This window comes from Lutjanus erythropterus, chromosome 20, assembly GCF_056507025.1.
Source record: "Lutjanus erythropterus isolate fLutEry1 chromosome 20, fLutEry1.hap2, whole genome shotgun sequence".
Taxonomy (NCBI): Eukaryota; Metazoa; Chordata; class Actinopteri; order Lutjaniformes; family Lutjanidae; genus Lutjanus; species Lutjanus erythropterus.
The window spans coordinates 4,101,052-4,118,956 of NC_139336.1; the positions used below are offsets into that span (position 1 = coordinate 4,101,052).

The following is a 17,905-nucleotide window of genomic DNA, read 5'->3' on the forward strand; positions in this document are numbered from 1 at the left end:
TGTGTACATTTAATAAAAAATGTAATAATTAGGAGGTCGTCTCATTACAAGTTTTCATAGTCAAGAGTTTTGTCTTTTAAAATATATTTTCTCAGCATAAATGAAGAATCAAAAACCCCTCAAAATATGTTTTGTACCAGCTCTCAAGAACAAGTGCTAAATGTGTGCTTTGTTGTTTCAGTGTCTTACTTAGACATGTTTGAGTCTTGTCTGAAAGTTGTGGACATTTGTCTCTGACTTGTTCCGTGGGTGTTTTGACTCAGACATATCTTGCAGACTCAGACTTGTCCTGGTCTTGTCTCAGTCATGTCCATAGTGGACTCGACTGATGTGTCGTTTGTTGTCCACAGTTCTTTAATCAGCTGGATCATATTTAGCATTTTTAACTGCATTTTCTAAACAAACCTCGCTACGAGCAGATGGGACTCATTAACATGTCTTGGAACCTTTCTAATTAAATTTGAATGATCGTCCAACCTGGGTCAGCTGACACACACACACACGCACGTACACACACTTTCCTCAAACACACACGACCAAACCTGACTCAATACCAGCTGATTCTAACCAAACCTGAAAGCATCAGTACTGTTGCTATGGTTACCAGCAATTTACTATACATTGAGCTCTGATTTTGAGCTGTGGTTATGTGTTTGAGGTGTCCACTCAGATGCCTGATCAGAAACCAGGATTGTCTGTGGCCGTGGTTGAAGCTACGCTGGCAGACAGACCAGAGTCACTGCAGCGATGTGCTCCGCCCACACAGACCAGACGGCTGCGTGTGTGCTTTGGTGTGCGTGAGTGTGTGAGAGGTCAAGTGTGTGTGCTGGGCATGCCTCTGCGCACGTATGCATGTGTGTGTGTGTGTTGTTTTGTGTTTGTGCTGCAGTATTTGTACCAAAGATAACAGCAGCACTGACTCCTCCCACACAGCAGCGTGTAGAAAAACACACACACACACGCAGTGACAAAAATCAGCTATAAAGGAAAAAAGTGAGGACATAAAGAGTGAATGGAGGACAGGAGGAAGACTATGTTTGACCATCAGGTGTAGTTTTCTGTTTATAGACTCTCATGTGACCCTCATGACCTAAAGTAGCACAGAAAACCAGCATAAAGTCCAGCTAGTGTCCCCGACTGCAGTGTTCACTACAGCCGCAATATCACAGTGTGGGACAGAACAAACAACAGACTGATGATTTAGTTATTCTTAGAGTCTGAGTCTCAGAGGAACTAGAGGAAAGGCCATAGGGTCAGAAAAATCTAAAGAGTTGATCCTCTGGGGATCAGGATTTTTATGTACCAAGAGTCTCAGAATGAAACAAAAAGTTCCACAGTGATGCTTTTAGGATTAAGAACATTTTATGAACTTAATCCTGACTGTGTTGATCTTTGCACACTGATAGCTTTAGCAAGAGTAGGAAACTTATGAAAAAAGGAATAACACATTCTTGCTGCAAATGAAAAGTTAATTCATTGAAACCTACTTGCCTAAAGTAAATTTTTACTTGCCTCAGTACAAGTTGTACATTATTTAATTGTCATGTTTAGTCTATAGCTGCTATGTCAATGAAGTTGCCAGATTTACTTGCCCAACATGGCATTTTACTTGCCCTGATTAAGTGTTATTGTTGAGCCTTGCCATTGCTCAGTTCAACGCACTCAACTCACTTGCCTGACAGGGCAGATGTGACATGTAAGATATGGCTGGAAGCTCAGAAAAGCTAACGCCCGGGCCACTCCTGCACCAGTTTATTCCACAAGGAACTAGTTTTGATCCGTCCTCAAGTCCTACCAGCAGCGTTGATTATGTTGATTATGTTGATTATGTTGATTTGCTCAGATTTCGGTCCTCTTTCCTTGCTTTTTGTGTTTCTACCATGGATAAGCAGGTTACATAATTAAATAGTTTATTTTCTGCCTGCCTTTATGATCGCTATTGCGGATTCTCTCTGCTTTTTCTGTGTCTGACTTCCTGCCCACTCCATCTGCTTTGATGTGGCATCCATCAGAATTAGACTTGTGCCTATTTGAAGCAAAGCAGAGCGACGAGCCACTTTTGGGACACACTGATATGTTTGTATACGTTTGCAGGGATCTTCTTAGCAACTAATTTTCCTGTTGATTAAATTAAAATTTTGATTTAGACTAGTCGACTAGTCCACCGACCAAATTCCACTTTGCACTGTGCATTACGAACACGACGACAACTCACTAAATGCTTCAACTTCTCAGGATCACAGAGTATGGAGTTAAATGACATTGTTTACCCAGAGCTGACATTAGCTGGCAGCCTGTCACACAGTGTGGCTAATGTTAGCAGGGCTAGCAGCAGCAGCCTGCTCTGCTTGCAGGTTAAGCTTGCTTCATGCTTGCTGTTGTGTGCTCAGTGTGCAACAAAAATGACGCCATATCCTGGGTCGGCTCGGGTGTGAAGGCTCCAAAAGGTGTTGCATTCATGCACCTCTAAATTTTCATAAGTAGTCGGCGCCAGCACATGCCACCTCTGCATTTTCAGCGTGGAGAGAGACTGGACGAGCAGGATCACATGTACACACATCACATGTAAAGACCATCACGCAGTGATCGGACACTATGTCAAAGCCACAGAAAGATTTACAGATGTCTGCACTCTTGCACACAGTATAGTGTTAAAATTGCAGTGTTCAAACAAGATAGATCACAAAATGCCTGTGATATACTGTATATTAAATTTCCCCCTTAAAAATCATTATTGTGATGAAGTACCCACTGATCTCTCCTCAGGGATCCTACAACTTTTTAAGAGAAAAATTAAAGCACTTTCAGAGTATCTAAACAAAAAAAAAAATCCAGACTCTCAAAGCATTTATCATCTCATCTAAATGATTATAGATTCAATTACAAATTCCTTTATACCCATAGTGATATTGTCACTTTATTTTTAAAAGGCATTCATATTAACTTTGATTGTATAATTTAATCATGAGTGAGAGATCAACAGATCAACTATTAATGACAAATATGATGATGGGATATTTTTGGTTTTGGTTTACATGACTGTGTACTTAATTTAAGATTACCAAATGGGGAAAAAAAACATCAGGGTTCAGGATGCATCGGTCAAACAGTACCACTGTATTCTCCACTGAGACGTCTCTCTGCATGTAAACAATGGTCAGAACATCTTGTGTCGCCTTTGTCAGTTTTAAGCAGATGTCTCAGCAGTGATGAGCTTTGTGGTCAGCAGGAGCAGCCATGTTGGATAATCACATTCCTTCAGTTGATTATTCTGTCTGTTCGCCCTCTGGTGTTTTGGAGAAGACTCCAGTGAACAGCAGTATGAGCATAAATGCCTACGGGGGCCACGCCATGGTGTCTTGCGCAAACATAAACAAGTCTTTAATGTCCGTGTCTGTGCCAGTCAAGCGGGTATACCAGTTTATTCAGGCACAGCCTACATTCAACCTTATTTTCATTTTCTACATCAAAATACTGACAAGCCGCGCTGGTTTTATGAGCTGTCATCTGTCCCTCTTTGCTTATAACAACATCCAGAGCAAGGCCATGAGGTCATACACACATAAGTACCCTTTATAACACAAACTGGACTGTTGTGCTTCCATTTCTGTGCATGGATTAAACAAACATCATACAAGAGGTTAGTTAGTGAACTTTCGAGGCGTAGGGTCAGGCTAACTTTCAGTCTTTGTGCTAAGCTAAGCTAACGACCTCCCGACCCAGCTCCACCAGAGCAGAATGTTGTTTTAAATACGACCAACCAACATCAACCTCCTTCAGCAGGGCAGAAATAATGTACTACTGTGTGTGTATGTGTGTGTGTGTCTGTGCTGTATTGACACGGTTTGTAACTCTGTGCTGCTGCTCTTCACACATCATTACTTGGGAGTAATGAGACACACACACACAAACACACACATACACACTTCCTGTTGTTATCTGTGAGACCTCAGCTTGGAGTTAACCCTTTAATGGCAAGCACAGATGTTCACACACACGTAGACACACACACACACACACACACACACAGTCTGCAGGTTTATTACCGCTTTCTGTCTCACATTCAGGAAGATAAACCAGACAAGGACGGTGGAAAGGAAAAAGGGAAAGAACAATGGAAGGTAGAAAGGAAAGAGCAAGGAAAGGAAAGAAGGAAGGAAAGAAGGAAAAGAAACACGTCACAGACAAACAGACGCTGTCTCTGTCCCATCCAGGGAGGCAAACCGGACCTGAACACAGCTCTGCCCATCAGACAGACAGCGTCCATCTTCAAACAGCCCGTTACCAAGGTTACGAGTCATCCCGGCAACAAGGTGAAGACAGACCCGCAGAGAGGGAGCGAGCAGCCCAGACAGGTGAGAGGCTGACGCGCACACACGCGCACACACACAGACACACACACAGACACACACACTGGTGTCGGCATGGTAATGACTGAGGGCGAGGTCAGGCTGTTACACAAGAGATGATGGAAGGAACCAGGTTGTCATGGCGACTGCAGCCACTAGAGGGTGCTGAGGCATCATGGAAAAAAACGGCACTCGCGGTGTCAGGGGTCTGCAGAGGGAATGAAAGATGGCGTGATGACTGGCAGAGGAGGACGGATGAAAGTGTTGAAAATAAAAAGGAGGAATAAGAAATGAGAAGAGAGGAGAAAATTGAAGAAGGAGGAGGAGAAGGAGGAGTTGGATGTTGTGAAGGAGGATGAAACAAAGATCAAGAGAGGAGAGAAAGAAGCAATAAAGAGAGAGGATCATTAGACTCTATCTTGTCTTCTCTATCTTATCATTTATTCCTTTATATGTTTGCAGCAACTTTTTTTTCTTTGATTACAGCATGTTATGTAGTGAAGTAATGTAGTGTATAACAATGTTGCATCATGTAGCTGGAGGGCATTGAAATGAGCTGCAACATAGTCCTTATGGGTAACTACATGTTAGATGTTAAAATATCAGGAGAGGAGGGAGAGGAAGGTCAGACAGTGTAGATAAAGAGCATGTAGAGCCAGAATATTTTGACATCTAATGTGGTGAATTAAGGGTTTATTTTTACAAAGCCAGAGCTGGTGATTGTTGGAGCAGTGGAAAGACTGACCAAGGCAGTTGTGGTAACTTTTATTGTGTTTCTGTCGAGTTTGAATGAAGCTGATGATGATGATGTTAAAATTATAGTTTCTCAAAGTCTGGTGAGTTTGGTGAAAGCAATAAAACAGCTGTTTCTGGTTCTCACACCTTAAAAAAAGGTTTGTCACTGTAGTTGTCTTTTCCGTAATGTTGTCAGACACCAAGAATATCAGTCTGAGCCTGTCGGTGTCAAAACAAGTTCAAGCAAAGAAGCTAGTGTCACCTGCCCTGCATGTGGCTGAGTTAACGCAGTGCTTGAATCAAGTGTGTTTTACAGAAAATTCAAATCATCAGTTGGAGATCCCTCAGCTGACTGAGTCTTCCAGTCAGTCATTCATTAGTTTTTGTTTTTTGTCAGCATTACAGTATCAGGATAAAACACATGGAAGCTTACAAAAATGAACAAGGAGAACATTTCAAAGAGGAATTCTAAATAAGGGAAATCATAAATATATTTTTAAAAGCTGGCGCACTTATTTAAAAAATCCTCATGGCAACATGCGCTGGTGGTGATGAGAGAAGGTGAAAGGAGTGGTTAGTAAGTTTTTTTAGCTGCGGTGCAACAGTATGACAGGCTGTAAACTTTACAAGCTAAACTTAACAAGTCTCTAAATGACCACAAACCAAAACCAAGTGTGATGGAAGCAGAGAAGAGTGATAGAAACAAAGCACAAGTGGCGCACAGTCACACTTAGGTCAAAAGGGTCGGTGTTGCAACAGTCACCCCGACCTAAAGGCAAGGCGCAGATCTTGTGTTGTGTTTTTTTTTCTTCAACTGATGAATAAATGAAAATGTATTTGATGAAGGGCATTGTCACACCTCATTTGGTCCAGACTGTCGGACTTTTTGATCCAGACAAAATTACAGGCGTGAAATCTCCCGTGGACCATGGTAAGGATCTAAAAAGCTGGACTTTGGTCTGCCGGAAAAGAGGTGGTTTTGGTCTGGATGAAAGTGAACTGTGGTTCAGTTTGTTTCTAGTGTGAAAACATTCTTTGGGTGGTTTGGACATCCAAACCAATTACAGGAAATTAAAACAGGATATCATCAGAGCTGAAAGAAGGTAAAACAATGCACCAGAACAAAATGAGTCATCAGAACAGACTGGGACAGTTAACTAGAAAAAGTAATAATGCTATAATAATAATAATAATAATATGGTGAAAACAATGTGAATCTATTCATTCATCTCTCTCTATAAACATCCACTGAAGTCAGGCTACCTGCCGTACTGTAAACATGCCGACGCCAGTCTACAGACCATCAATGTCAAATATAGGAAGACACAGCCCATGAAGTTGATGACAACAGGACATGTAAAGTTCTTTAGTCTGCATGGATAACTGCAGTGTGAAGCCAAAACCAACTGGATGAAATGTTAACAATGTCAAAGAGAACCTCGGCTTGGACTCTCAGGTTTGAAAGTATCATCTGACTCTTGGTCCTGACGGTTAATGGTTAATTCGAGTATTAGGGGGCAACCCTAGTTGGGATACCTCTGTGACTTGTTTTCTATAGGGCAGGATGAGCAGTAACACTTTAAACTGATCCACTGAATAAATATAAAATGTCCAAATCCAGATGTCGATTAATTTTACCAAGGAGTTGACCACCTGGTTGCTAAACCAGTAAAATCCCTCCAGTGGTCACTATGGAAAAGATTCTAATGTGGCAAGCTCAGTAAAAGAGCAGATCAGAAATGAGGCAATTAGTAAAACTAACACTAGACTGAAACTGGGATCCTTCAGATACTCAGCTGTCTGTCTGTCTGCAGCTGTTCTGGGAGAGAAGATTGAAAGGTCTACGGTCATCAGACGTCACAGAGGAAGTCCTACGGACCATGGACCTGCCCAAAGGACTGCAGAGTAAGTCACCATCAAGAACCTGAACACACAGCATCCTCTGGTCTTGACCTCTGACTTCTGACCTCTCTGCCTGTGCAGGTGTTGGTCCAGACTCCAGCGATGACACTCTGCTCTCAGCCATCGCCAGCGCTCTGCACATGAGCTCTGCTCCGATAACGGGACAGACGTCTGTAGCAGCTGAGAAGAACCCGGCCATCTGGCTGAACACATCCCAGCCGCTCTGCAAGGCCTTCACCGTTACTGATGAACACATCCGGTGAGAGAGACACTCTACTGTTCAGAGTTTTTTTGCCCCATAGTTTCTATTTCCACTCAGTTCAGCAGCTGTATTTTGTGACTGTACAAGTTTAACCTAAAAGAAGATGAAGAATATATTTCTGTTGCCAACTTCAGGGCTAGAGACATGCTAATATAAGTATTTTGGGACAGTTTGGTGTTTGCGTTGTCACTGTTTATGTCAATTTTGGAACAAATTGTAAGATCGGACAACAACAACATCGGAAAAGATGTAGGTCCAGTGATCACTAACTCACTTACTCACACACACATATTACATGATCCCCTCCCGGGTTATGCCTGGCAGCGATAATAAACATGGAAAGTCCAGATAGAATCTCAAAATAACGACACAAAAATGACTTGGTTAGGTTCAGTGTTGTGCATGAACTTGCTAAAAGAGCAGTGTTTACTGAATGTGCTCACATTTTTGGTGAATGTGTAACTGAACGGATCAGTTTGCAATTAATGACCATAGATATTGTTCACTTGTGAGAGAGATAAGACTCACACTGTCAGCTGATAAAAATAGAAGTGTGATCGCAGCAGAGAGAGACAGAGCGTGCAAATATGGAAAGAAGATGTGGAGGTGATTTATAAACTTTGGCTGATCATGTAGCATGAAGTGTATAAACTACACTGAAGGTTTGAGCTTGTGTTACAGTGAGAAACAGATAGATCCACATCATATTCACTGCTCTCCTTTGTCTCGTCTTCCTCTTCTTCTTCTTATATTTGTCATGCATTATGTTGCGATTAATTTGAACTGGAAAGTTGGAGTTTTGACTTGGAAATTTCAACAGTTTGTTGGTGTTCAAGTTTGCTGTAATGTAAAATATTCTCAAATTGTTGTAAATTGTTGAAGTAATCCTTGTCATTCAGTATTCATGCTTTAATACAAAAACTTGCAAAAGGGGGTGGCTCTATCCAAAATAAATTTTAAAAAAAAGGAAGAAATGATGCACGTAATGTTTACAAAACATCTTAAAAAGAAGTCAACACAGACGTTTGATTTCACATGGGACATAAACCCATGTCCCCTGGGTGAAATTCCTGTTTTCGTTTGATCCACACCACCTCGTCTATACTGGTTTGCTCCTTATACTACATCACCTGAATTCAACGGCACATTAAAACATTGGCGCCTCCAGAAATGACACTACAGGTGTACCTACAGCCTCATAGTTTGAAGTACTGGGGGACTGACCAAGTTTATGTATTTGACAAGTTGGGAGTGAAGCTGTTGTTGTTGTGTGTGAAAACAGTTAAATCTCACAGAAGCCTGTCAGAAATGTAAAAATGTCACTTTTTATTTCCATCCTGTGATAAAATCCTGAAGTGGGCGAATCCAGCATCTCCCTCTCCAGCCTGAGACAGATTACATGAGTGCAGATGACTGATGCATGCTGGGTAGTAGGAGCAATAATTTGTAGTGAGACAGGATGATGAGAGGGTGATGAGAGAGGAGACAGATGATGAGATATGAGGTCTAATGAAGCATGAAAGAGGAGGAGGAGGATGAAGAAAAGTCACTCTGGGAAATTCATACCAAACATGTGATTCAGAATAACATGCAGGTAGCTGCTGGAAGAGAAGAAACAGCTGCGAGGGCAGTAATCAGCTAAAATGATCATCATCTGCAGACACATCCAGCTCACCTGCTTGTGTAACACCTGCTGTTAAAGGACAGGCCTGTCAGCACATTAGCTACAGGTCACAGTTAACTCCATCATCCAATCAGCTTTTAGATGAGAGTCGCCTTTTCTGGGGAAGGCTCGAAGGCACCAACAATTATATACATAAGTAAATTCATACATATATAGATAAATTTGAAAAAGAAGACAATTACAAAACCTCGAACACAGAACATATGGTAATTTGTGTTATTGGCCTGGCATTGCTTTTTGTCATCTCTACTGAGGTATAATGAGTCTTCCAACAAAATCTGATCACACATTTGTTTCTACAGATGACAAAAAAAAAAAGTTTAACAGCTGATGATTTAATGAATAAAACCATCCCTCAGATCAGAGTCCCTGTAAACCACATGCAGCATCGTGACAGCAGGGGGCACTGTGGGGACACACACTGACTGACTGTGTGTGTGTGTGTGTGTGTGTGTGTGTGTGTGTGTGTGTGTGTGTGTGTGTGTGTGTGTCCAGCAGAAAACTGAGCAGAGAACAGCTGGCCGAAGCCATTACAGCAGAATCACTGGAATATATCACTACATCCTTCCTCTCCTCTCCTCTCCTGTCCTTCCTTTTCTATTCCCTCCCTTCTTCTTTCCTCTGTCTCTCTTTCCCTTCCTCTGTCCTTCTCTTCTTTCCTTCCCTACATTTTCCTTCTTTTACATGCCATCCATCCAAATACTGTCTTTCCTTGTTCCTTCTCTCCCATGATTTCCTTCCTTCCTTATCTCATTCCTTTATCACTCAGCTTTCCCTTTCTTCCATCCATCTCTCTCTCCTTTAATACCTCCTTTGTCCATCCATCCCAATATTTCCTCCTCTTTCCTTTTTTATCTCCCATCCACCCCTACCCTCCTTTCCCTTCCTACATCCTTCTCTCCTTTAATATTTCCTCCCTCCTTACCTTTTCCCACCCCTCTCTCATTGCTCCATCCTTCCAGGAATGCATTCCTCCTTCCTTTGTTTTACCATCTCCTTCTTTCTTTCTCATTGCATTTTACCCCCCCGTGTCTCCTCTCTTCTTATATCTCCTCCCTCCCTCCAGCCTTCCTCCCTCCCTCCTCTCCTCCTCCTCCTTCTTTTCTTATCTCTCCCCTCCATTAATTTCCAATTCTCTCTCTCTTCCCTCCTCTCTCTCCAGTTGAATGTGCTTGTCATCCTAAATCGCTCTCATTCCTCTCCTCTCCTCTCCTCTCCTCTCCTCTCCCTCCTCCTCCTCCTCCTCCTCCTCATCTCCTCGTATCCCTCCTCTGGTACATCAGACTCATCTCTCCTCTCTTTTTGCCCTCATCTCTCACCTTTTCTTTTCAATTTTGCTCTTCCTCCACTTGTAGGTGATCTTTTAGCTCTCTTCTAATTTAGTTTTTAATTACACTTTTTCCTCTTTAACTGCGTCAATTCATCCTTTAAATTTTCCCCTTTTCTGTTTGTCCTCTAAAGAAGCAGAAAGCATTGTATAACATGGCTGTGTCTGGTTGCATCCCTCTCACGCTGTTGGTTAATCCAGATTCGGTCTCAGACACTGATTCTGTGTTTTCTCTTTGTCTGTTGTTGGTTTTGACTGAAGGAGGAAGACATTCTCTCTGTCTGTGACAGCGGAGAGAAGCAAACAAACACAGAAGTCTTTAAAAAACTAATGTTGACTCGAGGGAGTCGTCTGAGTTCACCACAAAACTCGTGACGATCTGCACAGCTCGGCATGTAGGAACACTGATTTTAATCACTGAAATCAACTCGCTTTCTTATTTCCTTTTTTAATATTTTTGGTGGATGGAGTCTCAGGTCAGTGATGTTAGTTTGACCAACACTTTCATCCAGAACAAAGAATATACCACATGGTCAACAGTATGTGGACACCCAACTGTTCAGGGTTTATCGGTCATTCCAAAACTATGTAACTTTTGAAAGTAGAAATAACACACTCTGTAGGGCTGACAATCAATATTCTAAATCAAATTTCTATTTGAATTGTTAAAAAAACAAACAAACAGAAATTCGACTGTGAAAATTAATCTTTGATCAAATCCTTCAGGGTAAAACTTCCTTCCTAGTTTACGCTATTTTTTTGACTGCCGATATTGACTGGACACATGTTGTAATAGCCATAGAAAGTGTACGCCATAGGTGTAGTGCTGCTTGGTTAAATACCAGAGCGCACGCTTAAATTGTTTTTTGTTGAAGAATAAGGCATGTTTTGTTTAACTAGAAACAGCAACATGTCTTTAAGTCGACTGTCTTTTCAGCCTCTGTTGGGAGTTTTTGTTTCAATTCATGCAAAAGTTTAGATCGTTTTAAATGTTCATTTGAGAGGGCCTTGGAAGCAGAGAACAAAGTTGAGGCACTCGTAGCTATTCTTAAGTGTGGCAGAATCCATGCTTAATGTACGCAGTGCCATACTTGTGAGTTTCTTCTCTATTTCTTCTTTTATTTTGGTGGATGGAGCCTCAGGATAGTGATGTCAGCTTGACCAACCGATTCATCCAGTGCAAAATATACCACATGGCCAAAAGTATGTGGACACCCAGTTTATGAAAAGTTTAGTTTATAAGTAACTAGAATACTGACAACAAATATTCTGAATGTGAATTTATATTTGAATTGCAAAAAATACAGAAATTTGACTGTGAAAATTTATTTGGGGTAAAACCTCTTTCAGTTTACACTGGACTATATATATAATTTTTGACCTCCAATATGGCAGGACATTTGTTGTAACAGCCATATAAGCCGAGGTGTAGTGCTGCTGGGTTAAGTACCAGATCGCACTGTATGGTGTGCGCCTGCATGCATATGCACCCTTAGATTGTGGCTTGTTGCAGATCACTGACAGCCTCAGATGTTATTCTAGTATCTGAGAACATTATGGAGAGGGACCCTACAGAGATAGAGCTTCAAGTCAAGTAAAAGTAAACTGAAAAAAAAAAAAATTAAAAGTAGTGGACACAAAAGAAAATAATGCATATTTAAAAATACTTCCAACTAAGGTTGAAACTAAGTTCCCACCTGTCACTAGGCAGATAGCAAATCATACCTGAGGATAATGGGGTAGAGCTTGGGGTGGCCAGTGCCCTTCCAGACCCCTCCCTCTAAAAACACCCCTGGATGAAAGATGTTTTGACTGACAGGCAATTAGAAAGGTGGGCGCAGCAAATAAGATTGAGATTGTAACACATTATAACAATTTATATTTGTATTAATTCACATAATGATAATGTGAGTTTACCCTAATGCAGAAATGAATAATTTACACTCTGTGGTACATGTCCCAGTGGAAGTTGTGGCTGTTCAGAAGGTTCATGTTTTGGCACAGAGCTAATTAGATTACCCCCAGTGACTGAATTTAATTCCAACAAGTAACCACTGTCATGCTCATATCAATATCATGCTACTATGGAGACTAACATCATCACACATGAATACAACTGGGCTAATTGAATGCACAAAAGTCTCAGCTTTCCAGCAAACCCAATTTATGCAATTCCAATTCTGTTCAGGGACCCTGGTGTGCAGAAATATTCAAACAGAATCCAGGATGTAGTGGTTGATTTTGAGGTGGTAAACTGTGCATTCACTTTGTTTGCCCCCATTCATTGTGAAATAAAGTTTATGTGAAAATAGGTGAGTGAATGCTCAACTTCATTTAAAGAGTTTACTCAGGCTTTACCTCCTCACCATGCCTCTGAACAGAATAGGCAAAAATAACACATTTATTTAACTATAAATGCAGAAAACTGCATGTTTTTTTTGTACCAAAACAGCTTGGGATTAGCATAAAGTGGGTATGTTTTAATTCAGATATCATGAGGTGTGAGGTCAAGGGACCCCTCTGAAAATGGCCATGCTGGTTTTTACCCTTGCCAAAATTTAGTGACACAACCAAACGCATGATCCCCTGCAGGCTAACACCTGGCAGACATACTAAAGCATAGTTCGAATTTAAACAATCTGCACTATCCCTATCTTGTGTGTGCTTGTGATGATGTGGATTTTTTCTTCTTGCGGAGACAAAACAACATATTACCATGGGATTGGGATTTACAGAGACCATGCTGTCATTAGTATAGAGTAGCTTCTTTAAGGAATTTCGCAGTTTGTACATATGTGCGGTGTGCGAGTGAGGGACAGCAAGCATCCGTTGTTTCCCAGCTGTTGAAACAGTGAGCAGGACAGGCTAACGTTAAGCGATTGCTAACACCAGTGTTGCACCTTTAAAACTTTGGCTCTTGTGCAATAGTATGCCTTTCAGAAGCTCTGTAATCCAGCCTTGATCTGCAGTGTCTACTCTGTGGTAGTAGTAACCATGTAGCCTCATTCTATGTCATTTCAGCTGCTGTCTGTTTGATGATGTCTGTGATGTTTGTGTTCTGTGTTCAGTCTTTTTTCTTCCAGGAAGATTTGATGTTTCAGGTACAGACTTAAATTTACACTGACTGAAAATCAGTTTAATTTGCTGATGTTTGTATTATATAATAATGTAATAAACCAGTGATTCACGACATTAAATCTAAAACGTTTTAGCCAATAGTAAACCAGTGGACTGTGGAATGGGACTCATAATAAGACATCCTCTCCCACCTGCATGTGTGTGCTTGTGTGTGTGCAGGGAACAGGAGCTGAAAGTGTACCAGGCCAGGAGGAGTCTGGAGGAGGCTCTGATGGCCGATGGTTTGGCGCGGGCCGCCGAAAACACTCGAGAGCTGCTGGAGGGGAAGACAGCCTAAAGACGGACAGGTGAGACAGGTAAATGGTGTTATTAATTCTTGAGTTTAATGACCTTTAATCACATCTAAAAAAAAAAAACAATTTTAATGTTACAGTATCCAACATATCCAAGTGCAAGAAATAAGAATTAAACAGGCTAAAGACAACTTCTGTGCAGATGAGCTGCAAGAACTGGAGAGATGATTGCTAACATTAGCCAGTTGTCATGGTAACACAACCTGCTTTCAGGCAGGTGAGATGAGGTGCACATCAGTCAGAAACACGATCTGTCAAGAGTAATGAGGGGAAAGAAAAAAGATGAAAAGTCTGCATCTGCATTTTAAAAATGTAAGAAAGTGTTATAGCTGTGTTTTTATTAACATCATTATGACAGCAACTACTATGACAACACAACTGACAACATTACACACACATCTCATCAACTTCTACACAACCTCTCTGCTGCACAGACACATTCAGTCTTTGGATATTTGGAGCAGAGGGACGTTTTATGTTTATGTGTGTGCAAGGCTTCAGTGCTGCAGGATGTGGACGTATTTTATAGCTCATAACTTCTGACAGGAGGTCACTTCAGGACATTGTTAGCTTCATGTTAGCTTCCTGTTCCACACTCACTGCTGACCAACAACAAGATGAACTAGACTGGTTTGCACCAACAAAACTAATTTAATTGTTAAGCCATATTTAAAGCAATAATATGTAACATTTCCACATTAAAATGTCAGATGTGTGTTATACATTTTGTTTTGTTGTGTTACATTGTCCCAAATCTTTCCAACAATGTTCAAACACAGAGAAATACATAATTTATTCAAGGTAATAGTGAGGAGTAAGGAAGTCAGTGAACATGTCTAAACATAACTTGAATAAAACTTTAATATTACTTTAATTATGACTTTAATATTAACTTTTCTGTCTGAGTTATGTCAGACAGATTTTCATCAGCGGTAGTGGCTTTTTAAATATGAAGAAAACAACTCCCATGATCCCATGCCACTTGACGATGTCATCAAACTACGTCTTTTGATATTGTTTTAATGTGAGCAAGACCTCTGGGGCAGAATTTAAATATTGAGTGTAGAAAATTAAGCAGAACTCTGTTGCACAATTAAAAGCTAAGCTCTGTTTAGTAAACCCATGTTTATTGATTTAAACTGAAATTAAATAGAGTTTAATCATTATGGAGATGCTTGTTACCCGAATGAAAAATAAGTAAAAAATAAATTTGAGGGTTGCTGGACAACTATGTACAAAATAGAAGAAGAAACTAGTAATTTCCAGCTGCTCTGGTAGCTAGCTAAAAAGTTAAGAAAACATTTGTTGGCCAGCTGAAAAGCTAAAATGTTACATTGTTTGCTAGTTAGCTTAAAATTTAATAACATGTGGCTTAGCTAAACAGTTAACAAAACAGTACGTTGTTTGCTGGCTTGCTAAAAAATTTACAAAATGTTACATTATTTGTGACTTAGCTAAAACGTTTAAAAGAATGTTACACTGACTGCTACTTAGCTAAAAATTTTACAACACATTACATTGTTTGCTAGCAAGCTAGAAAGTTAAAACCCTATATTTTTTGCTAGTTAGCTAAAAATTTAACAAAATGTTATGAATTAGGTAAAAAATTATGAAAATGTTATGACTTCGCTAAAAAGTTTACAAAATGCTACACTAATTGCTACCTAGCTAAAAAGTAAACAACATATTACATTGTTTGCTACCGAGCTAAAAAGTTAACAAAATGTTACATTGTTTGCAGCCTAGCTAAAAAGAGGAACTTGATTCAATTATTTTGCTTATTTTAATGGGTAAACCTCCTCAGGTGTAGATATAAAGTTCTGGATCTCATTTCAAAATGTAGTTTTTAATGTTGGATTAGAGTTAAATGTAATCTAGGTTTATCATAAAAACTTAACTGAGGTTTAAACAGAGGTTTAAATGTAATGTAGTTTATAAGTTTGGTACAACATAAAGGTCAAACCATTTAATCAGATTTAAAAATGAGTCCTTGTTGGTGCGACCCGTCCCTGAAGTACCAAACCACTGAATTAGTTAACAAGTGAACTCCTGAAGTGCAGAGCTACTGAACTACTTAAGTACGACAGACATGATATGAATGACTCGATATCTGTGCTGCAGTTTAAACGTTTCATGAGGAAAGTTACAGATCACAGCTTTAAATGTCTTGAATGATGCAGAAGCCGAACCAATCTGCTCTGTCAGAAACCCTGTCAGTGTGTGTGTGTGTGTGTGTGTGTGTGTGTGTGTGTGTGTGTGTGTGTGTGGTGAGACTTGTTGTGAATGCTGATAGGATTCTCGGCGTCTGATTGAAACTCAGCCATGCAGCAGACTGTGTGTGTATGTGTGTGATTGATGGGCTGTGGGTTTGTTGTTGGAGTGTGTGTTAATGGTTAACGTGATATGCGTGTGTGCTGTGTATGTTGTGTGTGTGTTGTTTGACAGTTTGCTTGGTTATTGGTTATATTTCACTCTGCAGAGCCTGTAAACAAAACCAAATTAAAAAACATTTACTTTGAGAAGTTCACATATCCATCCATCATCCCTCTATTTCCCAGACGCTTATCCAGGTCAGGGTCGCCGTGACAACAGACAGGGCAGCACACCAGACCAGAGTGTGAAAAGGGTTTGCTGCAGAATTTAAGATCTTAAGGGTTTTCTTTCACAAGGGACACTCAGAGAAAGGAGAAGAGTCTTATCTGATGACTGCAGCCTTCATCATTCTAACTTCAGTCTGGTAATTCATAGATTCAGCTTTTGCTCTCAGATGATGTTTGTCCAAAGAGTGGTGCTAAAGGAAAGTCATGGGACCACTGAATAAAACAGGATCATTCTCTGGTGAGCAGGAATCTGATCATTAAATTTCACACAAATCTATTCTGGGCCCCAATCTCCAAATATCTCTTAACTGATCCACACTAACATGATTTTATCTAACTAAAATAATCCCTTCAGTTCTCACATAGAGAACGACCGTCAACAGAACATTCTTACTTTGAAATAAAGACAAAATGTTGAGATTGCCATCTTTGAAGAACTTAAAATCAATCAACAGTTAGAGAGTCAGTCTCAAAGATTTCAGTCCTGGTTATCTGGCGACACCTGGAGTTACTGGTGATAACAGAAAATGTGGTTTAATACTACAAGTCCTAGAATTCTGGGGGAAGCAAAGTTGGACTAGTAAGTATAGAAGAGGGGAGGAAACAGTTAACTTTTAGCTGCTCTGTATTAATTTACAAAGCATTACATTGTTTGGTAACTACCTCAAAAGTTAACAAAATATTACACTGTGTGGTAGCTAACTAAAAAGTTAACATAATGGTACATGGTTTGCTAGTTAGCTAACAATTTAACTAAATTTTACATTGTTTTTTACCTAGCTAAAACATTAACAAAATATTACATTGTTTACTGGCTAGCTAAAAAGTTAAAACATTACAATCTTTGCTAGTTAAATTAAAAAAAAAAAAGGAAAATATTGCATTGTTTGCAGCCAAGCTAATAAGTTACCAAAATGTTATATTGTGTGCTGGCTAGGCAAAAAGGTAAAATGTTACATTCTTTGATTTTTAGCTTAAAAAAAGACACAATGTAACATTGTTTGCAACCTAGCTAAAGTGTTAACATCTTAAATTAAATAAATCTTAACAAATAAATAAATCTTACATTCTTTGCTAGTTGTATATTTAAAAAAAGACAAAGTATTACATTATTTGCAAGCTAGATAGAAAGTTAAAATGTTACATTCTTTGCTTGTTAGCTTAAAAAAGACTGTTATATTATTTGCTACCTAGCTAAAAAGTTAACAAAAAATTACGCATTTATGCTGAATGAACACAGTCGGTCTCAAACTCAATAACAAATATATTGTGTTTCCAGTGACTACATTATAATTAAAGTCAGTAGGAAATGTTCACTTTGCATTAAGTTCAGATGTCTTCAATAGCGGTTCTAAAATGTCCCATCCGTGGCAGGAAAACTACTCCAGCAGAGGTTCCGGAGGCTGGTGTTGTGGTTCTGCTTGATCAGATGAAGTAGTAGCAGTGTCTCCTCACCCTGCCCTCGCTCTGCTCTCCTCAGCAACACTTCCTCCTCAGTATGCTCTGGCTAAAACTGAAACTGATGAGCAGTCCTTCTGTAGAAAGTCTAATCGTCTTCATGTTGGAGCTCATCATGATATTCGTTATCTGACAGTTTCATGTGAAAGCATCATTT

At 39.9% G+C, this 17,905-nt stretch overlaps 1 protein-coding gene across 2 annotated transcripts in view; it reads left to right on the plus strand.

The window, feature by feature from the left end:
- mbd2 (methyl-CpG binding domain protein 2) overlaps positions 1-17,905 on the plus strand; it is a 35,309-nt gene that overhangs the window by 7,634 nt on the left and 9,770 nt on the right. The window contains exons 3-6 of one of the 2 annotated variants that reach the window (XM_084745623.1): positions 4,215-4,355; positions 6,899-6,989; positions 7,068-7,245; positions 13,557-13,693. In XM_084745623.1, the coding sequence (XP_084601749.1) occupies positions 4,215-4,355; positions 6,899-6,989; positions 7,068-7,245; positions 13,557-13,674 (528 nt within the window). In that variant the 3' untranslated portion in view covers positions 13,675-13,693. The remainder of the gene's footprint in view (positions 1-4,214; positions 4,356-6,898; positions 6,990-7,067; positions 7,246-13,556; positions 13,694-17,905) is intronic. The other variant, XM_084745622.1, reaches the window with a different exon arrangement.